The sequence below is a fragment of the Cheilinus undulatus genome, linkage group 4 (assembly GCF_018320785.1).
Source record: "Cheilinus undulatus linkage group 4, ASM1832078v1, whole genome shotgun sequence".
NCBI lineage: Eukaryota > Metazoa > Chordata > Actinopteri > Labriformes > Labridae > Cheilinus > Cheilinus undulatus.
The window spans coordinates 28,782,020-28,800,096 of NC_054868.1; the positions used below are offsets into that span (position 1 = coordinate 28,782,020).

The 18,077-nt window shown below is 38.7% G+C and overlaps 1 protein-coding gene across 1 annotated transcript; it reads left to right on the top strand.

The window, feature by feature from the left end:
• The first annotated feature begins 136 nt into the window (after window positions 1-136).
• On the top strand, window positions 137-16,963 carry pde5aa (phosphodiesterase 5A, cGMP-specific, a). The gene is made up of 20 exons (XM_041784085.1): window positions 137-423; window positions 1,066-1,747; window positions 2,378-2,461; window positions 3,733-3,807; window positions 5,104-5,193; window positions 5,302-5,439; window positions 5,527-5,594; window positions 5,756-5,904; window positions 8,427-8,602; window positions 8,708-8,758; window positions 9,189-9,335; window positions 9,496-9,624; window positions 11,884-11,978; window positions 12,142-12,229; window positions 12,639-12,739; window positions 12,834-12,911; window positions 13,013-13,076; window positions 13,160-13,234; window positions 16,569-16,652; window positions 16,790-16,963. The coding sequence occupies exons 1-20, from the start codon at window positions 137-139 to the stop codon at window positions 16,961-16,963; spliced, it is 2,835 nt and encodes a 944-aa protein (XP_041640019.1).
• The last annotated feature ends 1,114 nt before the right edge of the window (window positions 16,964-18,077 follow it).

Here is an 18,077-nt window from a genome sequence, read left to right on the forward strand (position 1 = left end):
AGAGACCTCGCTCTCCTCTCTGACAGTCCCTGTAGTCTGCCTGGGCTCCTCCGCATGGCACGTGTATCTCTGAGGTGACTCAGCTAACCTCAAACTGAGTTTACTGGACCTTTTCTCACTTTACCTGAGCGAGGGCATGCCCTGCCTGCAGTCTACAGAGTCAATGGAGTCCGACAGAACGACTCCTGTGAGGGAACCGTGTACTGCAGATGATGCTGGGACAGAGGAGTTCCTCCACAGGGAAACAGAGACCAAGCCACCGACGGTGAAGAGCATGGGCTGGTTCTTCTCCCCGCTGTGGAGTCCACGCTCCAAAACACGTCGAAGTAGATTTGGAGACGGCATGAAGAGTAACAAGGTGGATGCATGGCTCGATGATCACTCCGACTTCACCAGGGCCTACTTTTTACGCAGAGCTTCCGCGTAAGAATTTCCTTACTTTTGTATTTGAGAAAAGTCCTACTTGAGTGCAAAATAACATTTGAGTTTGCTTTATATCTTACAATTAAAATAAGGGAAATAGTTTATCACCCTTTGGCGGGAATTCGTTTTTTAAAGCTCCTGTGAGTTTGTAGCTGATTATTAATCAGACTGAAATCAATACTGTCCTGCCTCTGTAAGCTACGAAAGCCAACAAGACGGGATGATATTTGTTTTTTATATATCGTTATTTTTAATATCTTTAAAGGCTGCAAATGTCAGACAGGAGATTTACACACTGCTGCTGAAACTGCATTTGTTTGCATTGTCTGAAGCAAAGATTTAAAGTGAGTGAAATATGTTACTTTTTAAAGGAAGCAGGGTGACGTTAGATAAAAGGTGCTGCTTTGTCTATAGTGGATGTACTGCCAAAATCCTCAAAAACTGGCAAACAAGGCAAAAATAACATTTGAAGAAATATTTACAGCGTTTTATTATTGATTTGTAAATGTTGATGACAGTAAGATCAGATATTTGGGTGTTTAAAAAATTGCATCTAAAATAATTGTTTATTCAACTGAATGTTTTGCATTGAGGTTTTCCATCTATTGATCATTTGTTTTTTTGTCCCGCTCCCCTTTCTAGGGTCAGTAGTCAGGCAGAGATGTCTCCTCTGCTACCCAGGCTTCCCAAAAGCAGCTCAGACCACTCTGGCCTGTTCAGGAAGGGTTACCACCATCGCAGAGGTTCTTCTCCACATTTGAACATTTCCTCCACATCCGACAGGCTCAAACCCCTCTCATGCAACCCCGGAGCCTCTGAGTGGATCGATTGCTACAGTCCAGATATGATGGGCTGTCACTCCCCTCTCTCTCCCCGCTCCTCCCGCTCCTCTCGCTTCTCTTTTTCCTTCTCTCCATGCCTTCCTCTTTCTCCTTTATGCCCAGGCTCTCCCGAATTATCCCACTCCCCACCTCAGCTTCAGTATTCTGCCGCATCAACTACGGCCTGTGGAAATGATGAGTTCTGCCTGTGGATGATGGAGCTCCTGAGAGGAGGACTCAGTCAGATGGGTTCTGTGGCAGAGCTCTGCCATGGGGCTGTCCTGCATGCTGGGGAGCTGCTGGCAGCTGAGGGCTGCTGCCTCTCTCTGGTAAACAAAGGCTGTGGTGGGAGGAACACATTGAGGGAGGCTGTTGCCCTCATGGAGTTGGGCAGCTTGAGCGAAGGGAACCTCTGCAGCCATGCACACATGGAGCTGGTGAAGGGCATCATGGGATGTGTGTTGGCTACTGGGTCACTAATGAATCTCAGAGATGTCTCAGAGGTAAACCATCAGACTTACATGTGTTGTTATGCTACACAGGTATTTTGAAGCTCTAACCTAAATGAGTTATTTATTTCCTCATAAGCTCTTTTAAGATCAAGGGTGGGGGTGTTCAAGGGAATCCCAAATGACGCACCTGGTCCTAATCCTTTAACAGACAGCTTCTACCGATTATACATGTGACTCTTATGTGATCTGCTTCACCCCAATCTGTGCTTTCCTTTACATAAACCCACACACACAGTCATTCTAAGAGAGAGAGGCATTATAGAGGGTTTCCCCACATTATCCCAACCTGACCTCTGTACCAATGAGATTAGGAGTCAGTGCCAACTCTTGGCATACCTGCACACCAGGTAATCCCCAATCAGCGTGGGTGTAGATGGGATGGCCTAGTTTCAATTCATCTTTGGGACACCACTGGCACTTAGAAAAGAGGGTATTCCTGTCGGGGTGTGTCTAAAAACTGCTGAGTAAATTGGGTAGGTGCTATAGCCTGTCACTGAATGATTACATAAAGATCATGATACACAGAGTGGTGCTTTACTTGAGATGTGTGCAACTGTATGAAAACATTGTGCTTTTCTATGGTGTTTGCATATATATATATATTTCTTTTTACCTTCTCAGGATCCCCGATTCAAAATAGATGGCGATCAGTCATCAAGGATCAGGGCTGTGTTGACTGTTCCCATCAAGAACCACAGAGGAGAGGTCAAAGTTTTTTTTCATATTCTGTATATTACTTTATGTGTTTTGCTTCTCATGTGCCTCTTCTTATATGGGAAAATGTAAACTTAAAACAAAAAGTAAGGCAGTTTGTGTTTGGTACATTATTTCTTTGTTGTAACAATGCTTCTTGGTAATAAATCTTATACCGTTGGAAAGCTTGTATATTTCCCTTTTAAGTGATGCCACATTTGTAAGGATCATGCATTTGTGGGATGAGCAGCAGAGCTGAGTATATGGGTTGGGCCCATGAAAAATGTGCCAAATCTTCTCTGCCAATGCCAAACTGCTGATTCTGCCATTGACTCTTGTTTAGTGTTTGGTTGCTTGGATGATTGAAATTTGAAGAAACAAGACATATTGACAGTTTAACAATTTATCCCATTCTTCAACCAGCATTTGTCGCAAGTCAGCCAACGTGGTTGTGTTGGTCACTCTGGCACCAACAGCACACCCAAGCTCCCAAAAGTGTTCAGTGAGGTTAAGGTCAGGACTGCTGGTAGGCCATTCCATCCTCTCCACTCCCAAATTCTGGAGGTAGTCTCTGAAAAACCCCACTTTGTGGGGGCGAGTGTTGTCATCTTGGAGGATAGAGTTCTTGCTGACAGGGTGAAAAAAAAGTATTCTTGGAGCGTTGTCTTCTTGGGACCCCCACTTTGCGGCCTGTCTCTGACATTCCCCGTTATATGGAACTTGGCCTTCAGTTTGGAGATGGTACTAGGGTTCACTCCAAACAATGCTACAACTTGGTTTTTCGGAACACCAGCTTGAAGTTGCCCAACCGACGGGCCCTATCCAGATCAGTCAAACATGGCATGCCGATTCTTGAAGCAGACATCTACTGACCACTGTAGCAGGGCCCATGCTCACAGGTGCTGCCAATCAGGCACCTGAATGGCAGCACCTGGGGGTACCAGAAGCTCAAAACAAGAGTTAATGGCAACAGCAAAATAAGCTGTTTGGCATTGGCAGAGAAGATTTGGCACATTTTTCACGGGCGCAACCCATATACTCAGCTCTGCTGCTCATCCCACAAATGCATGATCCTTACAAATGTGTCATCATTTAAAAGGGAAATAAACAGGCTTTCCAACGGTATAAGATTTATTACTAAAAAGCATTGTTAAAACAAAGAAAAAATGTACCAAATACAAATTGCCTTACTTTTTAAGTTTATAAACATGCTAGTTTTAAAATCTTAATGGGATTTTGCAGCTGAGGTTACAACACTGTAATTAGTCTCCTTTTGTGCACAGGTGGTTGGTGTAGTAGTTATGATCAACAAGAGGAATGATGCATCAATTTCTGTTTTCAACAGCACGGATGAAAAGGTGAGAATGTTTGGACCCAGGCAAGGTAGCAAAATGTAACCGCTGTCATTGATTGTGTAGGACTCTTTACCCAACAGTTAACTCATATCGAGAAAGCACTGATAACAAAGTACAGCAACAATGAGACTGCTGTAAAGGCCTTCTACAGAGAGATGTGTGCCTTTCCAAATAAGTCCAATCAATTTAATTTATTTGACTCCAAACAAGGCAGGGCTGTATGTTAACTTTTTTTGCCCATCGCACTGGTGCTGCAGAGGTTGACAGTCTTGTGGCACAGAACAAAAAAACTGTAGCACAATATATGAAATGTTCGTTACATCTCTAAAACCTAACAATAACCAAACAATATGCTTAGTAAGTGAATGTACTTAAAAAAACAAAACAAAAACAAAACCGCCTAAATTACAGCCCTCAATTAATGTCTAACAAAGCTAACAGCCAATCATTGATAAGGATTTTGGGGTGCAGCAGAGCAGAGAGACACTGATGGTTCATCTCCAAATTCAGACACAAAACAAGAGCAAACTACAGGAAGCTGACTAACTTCATAGCAGTGTTGGTGTTCAAAGATGATTGAAGTGATACAATTTGGAAATCAGACCTTGAGATCAATCAGGAGAGCAAAAAAGCTTAATTTATGCTGCTATTTGCTGCTGAATCTGTTTGTTTGTTTGTTTTTTGACATTTTAGGCAGGACCAGCAGACCTATGTCAGCTTGGGTCTTTTTTTCTGTGTACTTACTATTTATTTTAACTTCAGATTATGTTTTAGAGACTGAAGTATGTTTCTTTGTTCATCATTGAACTGTGTTTCAAGGACTGACATGTTAGGCCTGAGCTATATTTCTATATCAATATCTTGAAATTAATTTGTAAATTTTCACCAATAAAAGCAAAATAAAAAACAAACAAAATTTGGAATACTCTAAAAAAGCTACTGGTATAGCAGTATTCCACTCTCTCCTTGTTGGGAACAGCGAGGCAAAAAGATAAATAGACAAATGTAGGATGCAAGCTAACCATAGCTAATGTTAGAGGGCTAACATGAATCAGACTCAGCACACCTCAAAGACATTCACTAGCCTGAAACAAATACTCCTTCTGATTGCTGATGTTTTAAGTGCTGATGTTTTTAAGCTTCTACCTGAAAGATAAATTTTAACATAATGTAAACTCAGAAGCGAATAACTAAGCTGATTTGCTGATTATCCAACTTGCTCACAATGAAACAGTTGAACCTGCACTTATACAAACATGATTTACTTTGTTAATTGATCTCTTTCCCCACTTTTACCAGGTGCTATCCAATCATATGGATGTGTTGGGGATGGTTCTGGATAATGTCCAGCTGTATGAGAGCTCAAGACAGGAGGCCAAACGAAGTCAGGTAACAACACAAGGGAACAGTATAAAGTCTGTTTGATTCTAGGTGTTTTTGTATATAGATGTAAGCCATGTACATTCATTTGTGCATAATCATTGTTTATTATGTCAGGCCCTGATAGAGATGGCACAGGTATTGTCAAAGGAGCATCATTCTTTTGAAGTTATGCTGAGTAAGATGGCTGCCACCATCATGCCCTTCACCCGTGCTCAGTACTGCACAATCTTCATCCCCAACGATCAAGACAAGGTGTGTTATCTTTTTTGAATATTTTATATGCACAAAAACGCATCATATGTTTTATTCCAAATGTGACGTATGTTCTGTCCTTTTTAGGATTCATTCTCCAGAGTGATCCACCTGGAGTGTGAGGAGCTTGGATCAACCTGCCAGATCTACCGGAGGTAATTTACAGTCTTGACTGATGACTTATTTGTACCTTTTTGGCCATGTTAGTAGATATTTAGAATAAAAGCTTTGTGATCTTGCTTATTATCTTAAACCAAGTGATACTTTCTGCATCTAACAATCTACCTTATTTAAATGGTTCCATGTCATTTTTCAGGCAGCGGGACATCAGTGATATTGACCAATCACATGCCCTTCAAACTTTGTGTACTATGGAAACACTTAATATAGTGGAGAGTTGTGAGGGATCAATGAAGAGTTTGATCTGCTGCCCTGTGAGAAATGAGAGGTCTGAAGATGTGATTGGTAAGACTTCCTTCCATAGCAATGGCTTCATGTGTTATTTATTAAACTCAGTTACTCTCACTTGAGGCTTCTACAGTCTACTGTCTCATCATTCATGCTAAGCAAACAAAAAAGGATGTTCACTACCTGAAAAGGGAACTGACCCTGCAAATAGTTTGATTAAGAGCATTAGGTAAATGTTTACTTTACTCCACTAAAACTACTAAATCATATGCCAGACACAAGACACTACTGTTATCGTAACACACAACTATCCTTCCCCTCTGTAATCATTCAAACAGAGAGGAGTTTATACACGTGTTGAAGCTTTATATTAAATGACTATATTCAAGCGCTGGCCATTTTCTTTATGTTTTGCTTCTTTACTTCATTGGTAAGCAACCAACAACCAAGTAATAGCAGCTTTGGTTAGCATACATCTCTTCTTAGCTTATGTGACAATTAACTAACAATAAGTATGTTCCAAATTTCATATTGCTGTATTAAACACATAATATTATGTGTGAATAAGTGCATTCACACTGAGAAGAATACTTAAATGCAGTGTAAGCCCACTCAATAATGTCTGAGAATAGAGAGTGGAAATGTACACTAGCTAGCTTAAGAGCTACTAGCAAGCATGCCGCTAGCAATGTCAGCACATTTTAATCAGGCATAAGGCTGTTGAGGCAAAGTAATTTAACTTCTCTGACAGAATAATAAATTACATGTTAAATAAATATATAATAGCTGTGAAGTTTGAGTGGTAATCACCTAATGTCTGTGTACAACTCACTGTCAAAAAAGAAGTAGAAAAGAAGAGGTGATTGAACTGTTGTCACTTCCAGTAAGTGAAAATAGCTGTGAAATTTCAGACAACACTATTATGTCAAGATTAGTGCTGTGTGCCCTGCATTGAAGCATACTGTAGTATAATATACTAACAGAAGCTAGCTTGCTAATATTAGCATTAGCTATTTCTATTTTGTTGTTTTACACTTTTAAACTGTATTGTTTCATGGTAGTGTTGGAAAACTAACATGAAATGTGGTGCAACAATAGCTATGAGTTTTGAGATAGAAGAATATTGTTTTATCCATATAATATAGCCTGAGGACATGCCAGGTATCCCTCAAGTTTTCTGTTTTATAGCTTTGCGTTTCATGAGCAAAGTTAAGCACAGACATATTCTAGTTTTTTCCTTTTTACAATGTTATCCATCTTATTCCTGGGAGGTTCACTGTAGCTGCAAATGTCGGTGGAACTTCCAATAAAGTAATGATAATATCTTCATTTGACGTACTAAAGTGACTAAGCCAACAGTAGGTGTTTTGAAAGGCATTCATCTTAATTTAGCAGGAACTGCATCATTTTTTAAGTCAGGCATCAAGCTTAATGCTATTCTAAGCTTAAAGTTATAAAGTAAATTCTCTGTAATGGCCAGTAGGCTACCTGTTGCTTATTTTTGTGGTACTAGAACCTGTCTCCAACAGTGCTGTTTTAAACATGCTGTTCAATATCTGTATGCATTATAGATGGGGTATTAATTTAAATCTTAATGCTGAAATGGAGATTTACCACACTGAAGAGTTGACTGACTTAGTCAAAGATATTTATATTCAAACATTTACAAAAGGACTACATGGTGAAATAAGAATTTCAGCAAACCTACAAACTAAAGAGAGAAATGTTAAAGTTCTGACTGGGGTCTTTGTCTCTTTTAAGTATAAGACTCACAAATCTATAACTAGACACAATCATCCCCATTGCTAAGCAAATACTGATACAGAGCTAATAAAGTTAGCGAAGTATGCTTTTGTACATTATCTGAGGTAATTTCTTCATTTTGTCCTCTCCAGTATAAAGTGGAGGAATAGTAATATTATCCTGTTTGAGTTGTAAGAGACGACATTTCCATATTTTAATCTCCAAATCACTATGATATCAGGCTAAGCACCTCATTACTGTGCTAAGTTCCATTAAGAAAAAAAAGCTACTGGAAGTCGCGCCCATATTTTATGCAGAATATTAATGGGAGCTAGAAATTAGGTGGATTCAATTTTTTTTTTAAATAAGTAAATAATAAAATAGTTTCTCCAGTAGATAAAAATAACTATTATAGTAAGGAAAAAACAACAAAAGAGGTAAGTGAACAGACAAAAAGTGACAATCATCATTCATGAAATGTAAAGTATTTTATCCATTTTTGTTATCACATTACCCCTGTCATCCTAAGTGCAGTATTCATGCTATAAATCAATAAAACACTGTAGTTCCCTCAGCAGGCCTAGGTTGGTGCATCTGATCACATTAACCATCTGTTTATTAGTGATGCATTCCCCCCAGTTTTTCATTTGCTGATTTAAAGAGAAGTGATTTGTCAAAATTCCAGTTCACTCAATTTGCCTCCTTGGTACAGTAACAGTAAAACTTTATAAATGTGTTAGTGATTCTCTCTCTGAGCATTACTTCAGAGGAAAACGGCAAATTCTTCAGTATGAAGAGTTGTCTTTTTTTTTTTATTCCTTATCTTTGTCATACAGCGGTGTGCCAGCTAACAAGCAAAAAGTGCAGAGACTCAGACGAGTTTGAAGCCTTTAACAGATATGATGAGCGCCTACTAGAGGACCTGGCGGTGTACTGCGGCCTGGCTCTGCAGTACGCTCAGGCTGTGCAGATAACCGAGGAGCGGAGGGCCAGTATTGAGGTCACACAGGAGGTAGGTGATCCTTTTATTCTTCTCGTGTCTTAAACCTCACACTCTTCAGAAGTTGAGAACTCAAAATGTTGTGCTTTGTTTTTTGTTTGTTTTTTTTCACAACAGGTTCTTGCCTATCACATCACAGCAGCAGAGCAGGAAGTCCAAGTATTGCAGGTAATTATTTACTTTCCTTTTGAGATAAGAGCATTTTTTCTGCAGCACCTGGATCTGCTGTACACTAATAAAGGAAAAACATTCACTTTTCCTTCTTAGTTTTCTTAATTTTCTTTCTTTATCACAATCGTCTTTCATATTGATGTTTTTCCAAGCCACCTTATATCACCCTTCACTAATCTGTTACGTTTCTGTGAGACAGTCAGCAGTCCTGGAATAACCCTTAAGTTTATTTGTGCATGTCAGATTAATTGGCTTTAATTGAAATATACAAGTAATGCTTGATAAACTTAAATCTCTTCATGTGAGTGGCTATCACTGCCTTTGAGTAGCAAAGGTGCTGGGGAAAAAAAGCAAAGAGATGAGACGTCCTTTGTGTTTTTTTTTCCTGTTAATGATTATCTTTATGTATTTTTTATATTTTTTACAGGAGGCCTCAATTCCTTCTGCTGAATCATTGAATATTCTGGATTTCCATTTCTCTGATTTTGGTCAGCCAGAAGATATGACCTCACAGGCCACCGTTCGTATGTTTCTTGACCTCAATTTGGTGCAAGATTTCAACATTGATTACAAGGTAACTGACCAGCCTGAAACAACCATCTCATAAGTACAGATTAATAAGACTGTCGCTTTATCATTGACTTCAGCATTATGGATTTAGCCAATCAGAAATGGTCTATATAAAATCGGATCATGTTTAAAATTAAACACTTGCACATGTCTTGTTTCTTCAGAGTCTCTGTCAGTGGGTCCTGACTGTGAGACGTGGTTACAGGAACAGCGTGCCTTATCACAACTGGAGCCATGCGCTTAGCACTGCCCAGAGCATGTTTGCTATTCTCATGGCCACGGACCAACTTCAGGTTAGTACAAACACTAACAATATAAAGTTTTATATGTAGTAAAAGACCCTGATTAAGACCATTTCAACACATAAATCCTTTACTATAACATACTGACATTTTTTAAATGAAATTCCCACATCTCTCAAGGGTGAGTGAAAACTATCCATGTGATGAAGTAAATATTTGTTTTGAGTTTAAAGTGCCCGACTAGTTGGGAAAATGATGATGGCTAATGACTGCCAGTCAGTGAACATGCTCTCCCTACATTCATTTTGGCTTTGTGGTGTAGTATTCTCTACTTCACTATGGCTTTCCTCCTCATCCAGCACAGTTTTGTGACTTAATTTGAGATTGTTTGCAAAATTTACAGCTTGTCAATTTGTTGCTGGTGTGTTTCTCTGAAAACTATATGGGTATGGACATGTGTGATCATATGAGCTAATTTAGGGTTGTCCAGACAACACATTCTGATGTATTAAAGATCCAGTTTGGGCATTGCAATACCAAATAACTGTTCTTCAGCTCATAGGTCCACAATATGCTTTAACAACCCATCTTCAGTAACAACTTGCTATCAGAACTCACTTATCTGCCTCTGATGTAAACAACATTTCTGACATAATTTCTGTGTGTAATTTCTCTCTGGCGTTGGCTTGGATTGGGGTGAATTAGCCACAAGCAAAGAGGCTAGCTGTACCTCTTTAACAGCTTTTCTCCTTTATTTTATTACAAACATGCTTTTAAATGACATGAAAGGAAGCACAGATGGCCTTGGGGTTAGGTCGTGCCCCATGTACACAGGCAGGCTGGGTTCAGGTTCATCCTGTGGTTCCTTTCCAGCATTTCATTCCCCTCTCTCTCATCCCTGTTCCTGACTCTTTCCATTGCCCATTCTAAAAAAGGCATAAAATCCCCCAAAACACATCTTAAAAAACAAAGATGCTGAGATATACATAAGCCACACTTTTGATACCCTTTTTTCATCTAAAAAATTGGCTACATCTTATACACCAGGGAGATTTATATGCCAGTACAAAGTGATGAAATATCACAGCTGCCACTGTCACACACTGTGGCTGTAAAAATTTATCCCATTTATTTTGTACAAAAACTGAAAAATAGAGACTTTGCTGGATGAAGTGGAAACATGTGGGAGCACAGTTTAAGTCTTGCTCCCCTTAGGAGATTCTAAACACAGATGATATACTGGAGCAATTTATATTCCTGATTTTACGGTTCTATTCGATAAATCAATCTTGAGGGCTACTGGTTAGATTGAAATGACAGCTCAATTGGAGATGATAAAACATGAGGGAGTCAGGATGTGTTGTTCACAGGTGAGCTAATTCTAAGAACTGGTTCCTTTTGATTATTTTTGTTGTCACTTTAATGATTTACAAAAAGGCAATATAGTATAAAATAAAGAGCCATTTGAAGTCAAAAGAACAGCTGTTATTGCTGAGCTGAGCCAAAAAGCCTGTTTCTCTTTAAAGAACTGCAAATCCCATTCCTCTGAGCAAGGCTGGACAGGCATAAATAAAGGTTTTGTTTACTACCAGAATACAGCACATGAGTTGATGGGGCAGCCTTCAATGCGTGCCAGTTCTCATTGTCTACACAACCAGTCCAGTCCTGATGAAGGCACCCAGACCACCCCTGTATGCAGTCTGAGCTATCAGATATCAAATCGCTTTGGTACGCATTTAGGTATGTCCATACAAAGCATTAAAGATTAACACTTGTTATCCAAGTGCCAAAATTGGATTCAAATCCCTGTTGATGCATTGTCTAAACAAGGCGTTTGCTTATCATGAGTGACCACTCAACTATAAACTATGTGGAGCCAACATAATGCTATGTTATTTTTGTACATTAAAACGGCTGCTGAATCTAATCTACTGTACAGTTTCAATTATTTTAAACAAGATTAAGTTTATAACTCCTTAAAACCTCTTAAGTTTTTTATAAAGGGGATTAAACAACAGTCTGGAGCTCAACCTTGGTGACCTCTGCTGCTCTTTTATTTTTGTCTCCCTGTCTTTCTCTCCCTCCTCATTCTTTCTCTGTCTCTTTTTAGAACTAGCTATCCTTTTGGATTACTCTGTGTTTTGCATTAAGAGAAGAACATTTACAGATAAAACAATTACATCAACAGGTTTTCATGTAAAATATTATTGAATTATTTTTAATTTCTATCTCTGTTTCATCCCCACTTTATTTCTCTCCCTCTCTCTTTCTCTTTCTCTCTTCGTTCATCTCTTTCTGTTTGGATTTTAGACCATTTTTTCCCGCCTAGAGATTTTAGCGTTGATGATATCCACTCTGAGTCATGATCTTGACCACAGAGGAGTCAGCAATTCTTACATTGAAAGGTAAAAACAACTCCCTATTCTTTTATCATTTTTAGTCCTAAATTGGTTTGCAATTTTAGTTCCATTTATTCTTTCTTGTCTCTCTATTATCATTTCAATTGTTAGCCATCACCTTTCTATTCCAAGCCAATATTATTTCTCTCTCTCTCTCTCTCTTTCTCAGGAGTCAGCAGCCTTTAGCTCAGCTTTATGGACACTCTTCTCTTGAAAACCATCACTACAACCTGTGCCTCTTCATCCTAAACAACGCTGTAGGTCTCATCTACACACACCCTCATTCATTTCATCTCATCTCATTTATTACTGTGAGAGTCACCTGTGTATACATGCCCACATGTAGTCCAAGCCACCTGTTTCATATGATCGAACTACTCATAAATCATCTTGAACTCCTGCTCTTTTCATCATTCATCACACTTAATTGGACTATGCCTCTATGCATTTACACTACAGTCATGTTCATACATTGTCATAGCAAAGATTCAGTCGTTAGTTGGGCTACATGGGAAATACTTAGCATGACTAATTGATGTTTATGGCTTTTTGTCAATTTATAATGATAAAAATAAAAAAGTATCCTGCTTTAATAACACTTTCTGTTCTGCAGCATTGTTTGCATTTAGACATTTGTTCATTTTACTCTCTCCCTCCCTATTTCAGGGGTGTCAGATTCTCAGCGGCCTCTCTGCAGAAGACCACAGATCTGTACTACAAATGATCAAAAGGGCGATCCTCGCCACTGACCTGACAGTCTACATGGAGTACGTGTAAACATAAAAATGTCAAATAAGATGCAGGTTTACCCTTGTGCATGTCTTGTTCACTCTCTAACATCCTTGTTTTTATTCTTGTTAGGAGAAGAAAAGACTTTTTTTGTCTCACTAAGAAAGGTAAAGTTACCTGGAGAAGTGAGAAACAAAGAGATCTATTGAGGTAAGAGTAGAAATAATAATGATAATAATAATATGATGATGATAATAAATGATGAAGTAGTCAAAGCGCTGTTCCTAAGAGATTTGTATTCCATGCCTCAGGTCCATGTTAATGACAGCCAGTGACCTCTCTGCTATCACAAAGCCTTGGCCTGAACAAAAAAGGGTAGGTCCCACTTTTTCTTTCTTCATGCTTAAACCATCAATCATTTTGAGTTCAGAGCAACCCTAACCTCTCTCTTTAAATAGATTGCCAACCTCGTTGCCATGGAGTTCTTTGCACAAGGAGACAAAGAGAAAGAAGAGTTCAAAATCAAGCCTGTGGTAAGTAGTGCTGGCAGTATTTTGGCTTTTATATTTTCTGTTTTTGTTGAAGGGATCCACTACTATTACAGTGCCTATAAAAAAGTATTCACCCCTCTTCATGTTTTACCCTTTTATTGATTATATAAATAAACCATGGTAAATATGATTAGACTTTTTGAACAGAAAAGCAAAAAATCCTTTATATTATCAAAGTAAAAACATATTTTTACAAAATAACGTCAGTTAAATTATAATGTCTAATGTAAAACAAGTGAATGCAAAAATATTCACCCCAATTTAGTAGATACACATTTGACTGTAATCATAGCACTGAGTCGGTGTGGATAGGTCTCGATCAGGCTTGCACATCTGGACACTAAAATTTTACTCCATTCTTCTTTGCAAAACTGATCAAGTCCTGCCACAGATTCTCCATTGGATTGAGGTCTGGGCTTTGACTCTTCCACTCCAGAACATGCACCTTGTTTTCATCAAACTGTTTCAATGTATTGTTTGCTGTATGCTTGGGGTCGTTGTATTACAAAAATATAATTCTTCCCCCAAGCCATGGTTCTCTTGCGGCCTGAATAAGATTGTCCTCCAGGATTTCCCCATATATTGTTGTGTTCATTTTACCCTCTACCTTTGTAAGACTTTAAGGGCCAGCAGCTGAAAAGCATCCCCACAGCATGATGCTACTACCACTGTGCTTCGCAGTAGGGATGGTGTTTTTGTAGGGATGTGCAGTGTTTGTTTTTTTTCCAAATAAGCATCTTGTCTAATGGCCAAAAAGCACCATTTTGGTCTCATTAGACTAAAGAACTCTCTTCCACTTGACCATGGTGTCTCCCACATGCCTTTAGGCAAACTCTTGTTGAGATTTGGTACAAGTTTTCTTCAACAGTGGCTTTCTCTTTGCCATAAGCTTTGTCTGTTGAAGAACCTGAGCAGCAGCTGATGTATGCAGAGTCTCTCTCATCTCAGCTGCTGAAGCTTGTAACTCCTTCAGAGTAGTCATAGATGTCTTGGTGGTCTCTCTAACTCCCCTTTGTGCACGGTCACTCAGTTTGTGAGGACAGCCTGATCCAGGTAGATTTACACATGTGCCATATTCCTTCTATTTCTTGATGATGGGTTTAACTAAACTCTGGAGGATGTTGAGTACATTGAATTTTTTGTATCCATCCCCTGACTTATACTTTAGAATAACATTTTCTCTGACTTGTTGGGGCTGTTCTTTCATCCTCATGGTGTAGTGGTAGCCATGAATACTGATTAACCATTGACTGGTCCATCCAGATACAGGTTAACCTGACACGCCAGATGGAATTGTTTCACACATCCGTCTGGAAAACATCTCATACATAGCATTTGGGAAAGGGCAGAGGCTTTGAAAAAAAAAAACTCGGAGGGTAGTTGGATGAACGTTCTGTCTGCTACATCTGTTATCTCTACAGGCCATTTAGAGCAACAAAACATGTGACGTAGCAGCTACCGAGGAGTAAATCCATAGAGAACTGCATAACACCTTGGAAACTTTAGACATGTCAGTATATGACTTTTGTCGTTTTTGAAAAGAAAACAACTCAATGCTGTTCTTTGTTCTTCTTTTAACGAAGAAATGACGTCAAGTTCTGATAAAACAGAGCAATGGTCTACTCATCCCTACCTATCTCTGACTTAAAAGTCAGGAATGTAGTAGTCTCTCAGTCAGTAAAAATCTGGTATCTGAAAAGAAAACATTTTCCAGTCCAGTCCAACCCATTAAAAAAAGGATCTATATCCAAGATACATGACACTTTGTTTCAAATAGACTGTACAGCTGCACTGGATCATCTAAGAGAAGCCTGGCAGGAGGCTCTAGGATTGGAAATCTTGGACAACCAACGGACAGAGGCCCAGGACAATTTGCACTACTTATCTGTATGCATAAAACATGGGCTTCTGCAATTTAAAATACTACACAGACTGCTCTTGTCCAAACTGAAACTCTCCAAAATGTTTTCTTCAGTGAGTCCATCCTGTGACTTTTGTGGACAAGGTCCAGTTTCATTAGCCCATATGTTCTGGGGTTGCCCACGAATTGTTGATTATTGGAATAAGGTATTTCAAACTTTATCTGAGTTCTTACAGAAACAGATCTTACCTGGTCCAGTGCTAGCACTGTTTGGAGTGAAACCTACTACTGTACAGCTCTCAAGTAACCAAAACAACATGATTTGGTATGTGACACTGTTAGCAAGAAGACTGATCTTGTTAAATTGGAAACAGAGAAAACCCCCAACACATGCAGCTTTATTAAATGAAGTAAGGCGATACTTACAGTTAGAAAAAATAAAATATTCATTAAGAGAGGAGGAACACATTTTACTCTATATGGCAACCTTTTATGGAGTATTTTAACAAGGCAAACCCATGAAGGAGAGAATGACTGAAAGAAGTGATGTAACATGACAATCTTATTTTATTGTATTTTATTTTTATTATTTTATCATATGTATATTTTTTTTATTATTATTGTTATTATTTTCAAAATAATAGAATGTGTGTAACCATACATTTGTATATCATTTTCTGTATTTTGAAAACACAAAATCCAAATAAAAAGAAGTTTAAAAAAATTGGCATTTTTAGCAGCATCCACGCTAATGTCTTACACCATATCTGCAACAGCCTAAGTGTGGCTGCTTGCATACATCACGACTCCCCTGCACTGGAAAGTACTGCCGCTTGTCGCTGATTGGTCCTGTTACTTTCTAACTGGGCCCAAACGGTTCAGATGGGAGCTTTGCAAGATGGATTCACCAGTGAGAAACACAGAAATGGACATATCCATCTGCTTTGCTAGGTTACACACACTCTCTGCAATCACTTGAGACTAATTCACTGCGATCCCTATTTCACTAACTGTGAGACTACCAGCACCAGTTGGCTGGACCTCTGTTGAATTAGGTCAGTTGCTTTAAAGGGGGTGAATATTTACGCAGTTACTGATTTTACTTATTTTACTTATTTTACATATTTTATTCAAATCACATTAATTTATAGAAATCTGTCCTCACTTTTGCATTTAAGAGTTTTTTTTGTCATTTTTTAAAAGCCAAATATATTGAACATGATTGATTTATAAAATCAGTGAAAGGGTAAAATATCCAAATGGATGAATACTTTTTTGTAGGCACTGAATCAGAAGATCCTGAATGCTGTTCCCACCTTTTAAGGGCGTTTACTGCCGCTTTGGCTCCAATTCAAAAGCAGAATAAGACTGCATATAATTTTATTGATAAGAGTTAGTGTAATCTCATGTGCAATAGTCCACTTATTACAACTTGTGTTCTCTCTTGCCTCCCAGGGCATAATGAACAGAGAAAACAGCACTCATCTCCCATACCTGCAAGTTGAATACATTGATGACGTCTGCTACCCACTCTACAAGGTGTGTTATTTCAGCAGATTTTCCTTTATATGTTGACGTATGCAGTCTGTTGCAAGCATATGGCTGCATCTGCTCTGATCTGCTCTAATCCGTCATGACTTTCCAGTCATCTCACTGTTCCACCATGTTTCCCACAGGCTGTATCAACACTGTTTGATGCTTGCTCCCCTCTGCTGATTGGATGCAAAAAGAACAGAGAAAACTGGCTACAGCTTGCTAAGGAAGCAGAAGAAGATAGTGAAAGTAGTTTTTGTAGCATTACCCTGGAAGCACATGAAAGTGATGAGGAAAAGCCACGGACAGAGGAGTAGACTGGATGGGAGATGATGAAGACATACCTTAATTGATGTACATACCTACATCTGTTGTTTTTGGACATTGTTTAATCAAACCCAATACCCAGATACCAGAGCTTTGTCTACCAAATAAGTTAATGGAGCATTTGTGTACAGTATTCATGTAAGCAATGTTACAGTTACTACTGTTTTCTGCACTCTGTAATGAATACTTATTAAGATGTTCAAAAGCATAAGGATGTGTTTGTGTATATGCAAAACATGTTGCAGATCAAACCAGAAGGTAACTTTTGGTGAATTGCTGCTGTCAACACTGTCATAAAGGAATAAAATGTCTTATCTTAGATAACTGCTATTTACCTTGAGTTGTTTCTTATGTGTCTTGTGTTAGCTGAGCTAAAAAAAAATCCTACCAAGGAGTATTTAGGAACCATCTCAAAACTACTCTAAGCAAGGAAAGGACAGCAACTTGTTTGTGAGGAGCTTGGTATGACACATTCCTTTGAAAGCTGTGAATGGCTGACTTTAAAAAAAAAGTTCTGTAAGTATATTAAGGGGCTTGATCAGTGGTTAGATACACTTATGAAATGGACCACATGAATTTCTTTACACTAAAGAGAGTCCAAAATGGATTGATATCTAAAAAGTTTTTTTTTTTTCTGTTCAGCCAGCTTTGACTGAAAGAATATTCTTTATTCAGTGTTGGCATCACATTCTCAATTTTGTCCCCTGCTTTCAAAACCCATTAACCTCCTAGAAGTCCTTCTCATAACTCCTAACATTTCTTAAAATGTTGTCATTAGTGACTACTTTTTGCCTCAAGGGAGATGCACTATATGGACTAAAGTATTTGGCCATACCTGTCAATTGTTGAGTTCAAGGTGTTCCAATCAGACCCATTGCCACAGGTATGTAAAATCAAGCACCCAGCCATGCAGTCTCCATTTGCAAACATTTCAGATACAAAATAGGTTGCTCTTAGCTAAGAGCTCAGTGACTACAAGTGTGGTACTGTGATGGATGCCATTTTTACAATAAGACAGTTTAATTTAATCCCTGCTGGATATTCCACAGTCTACTTTAAGTGATATTATCAGAAAATGGAAGCAATTAGGAACAACAGAAACGC

Coding starts and splice junctions, on each gene's coding strand:
- pde5aa (XM_041784085.1), top strand. CDS start 137: ATGCCCTGCCTGCAGTCTACAGAGTCAATGGAGTCCGACAGAACGACT. Junction 12,740..12,833: donor GACCTGACAGTCTACATGGA/GTACGTGTAAAC, acceptor TATTCTTGTTAG/GAGAAGAAAAGACTTTTTTT. Junction 16,653..16,789: donor TCTGCTACCCACTCTACAAG/GTGTGTTATTTC, acceptor TGTTTCCCACAG/GCTGTATCAACACTGTTTGA.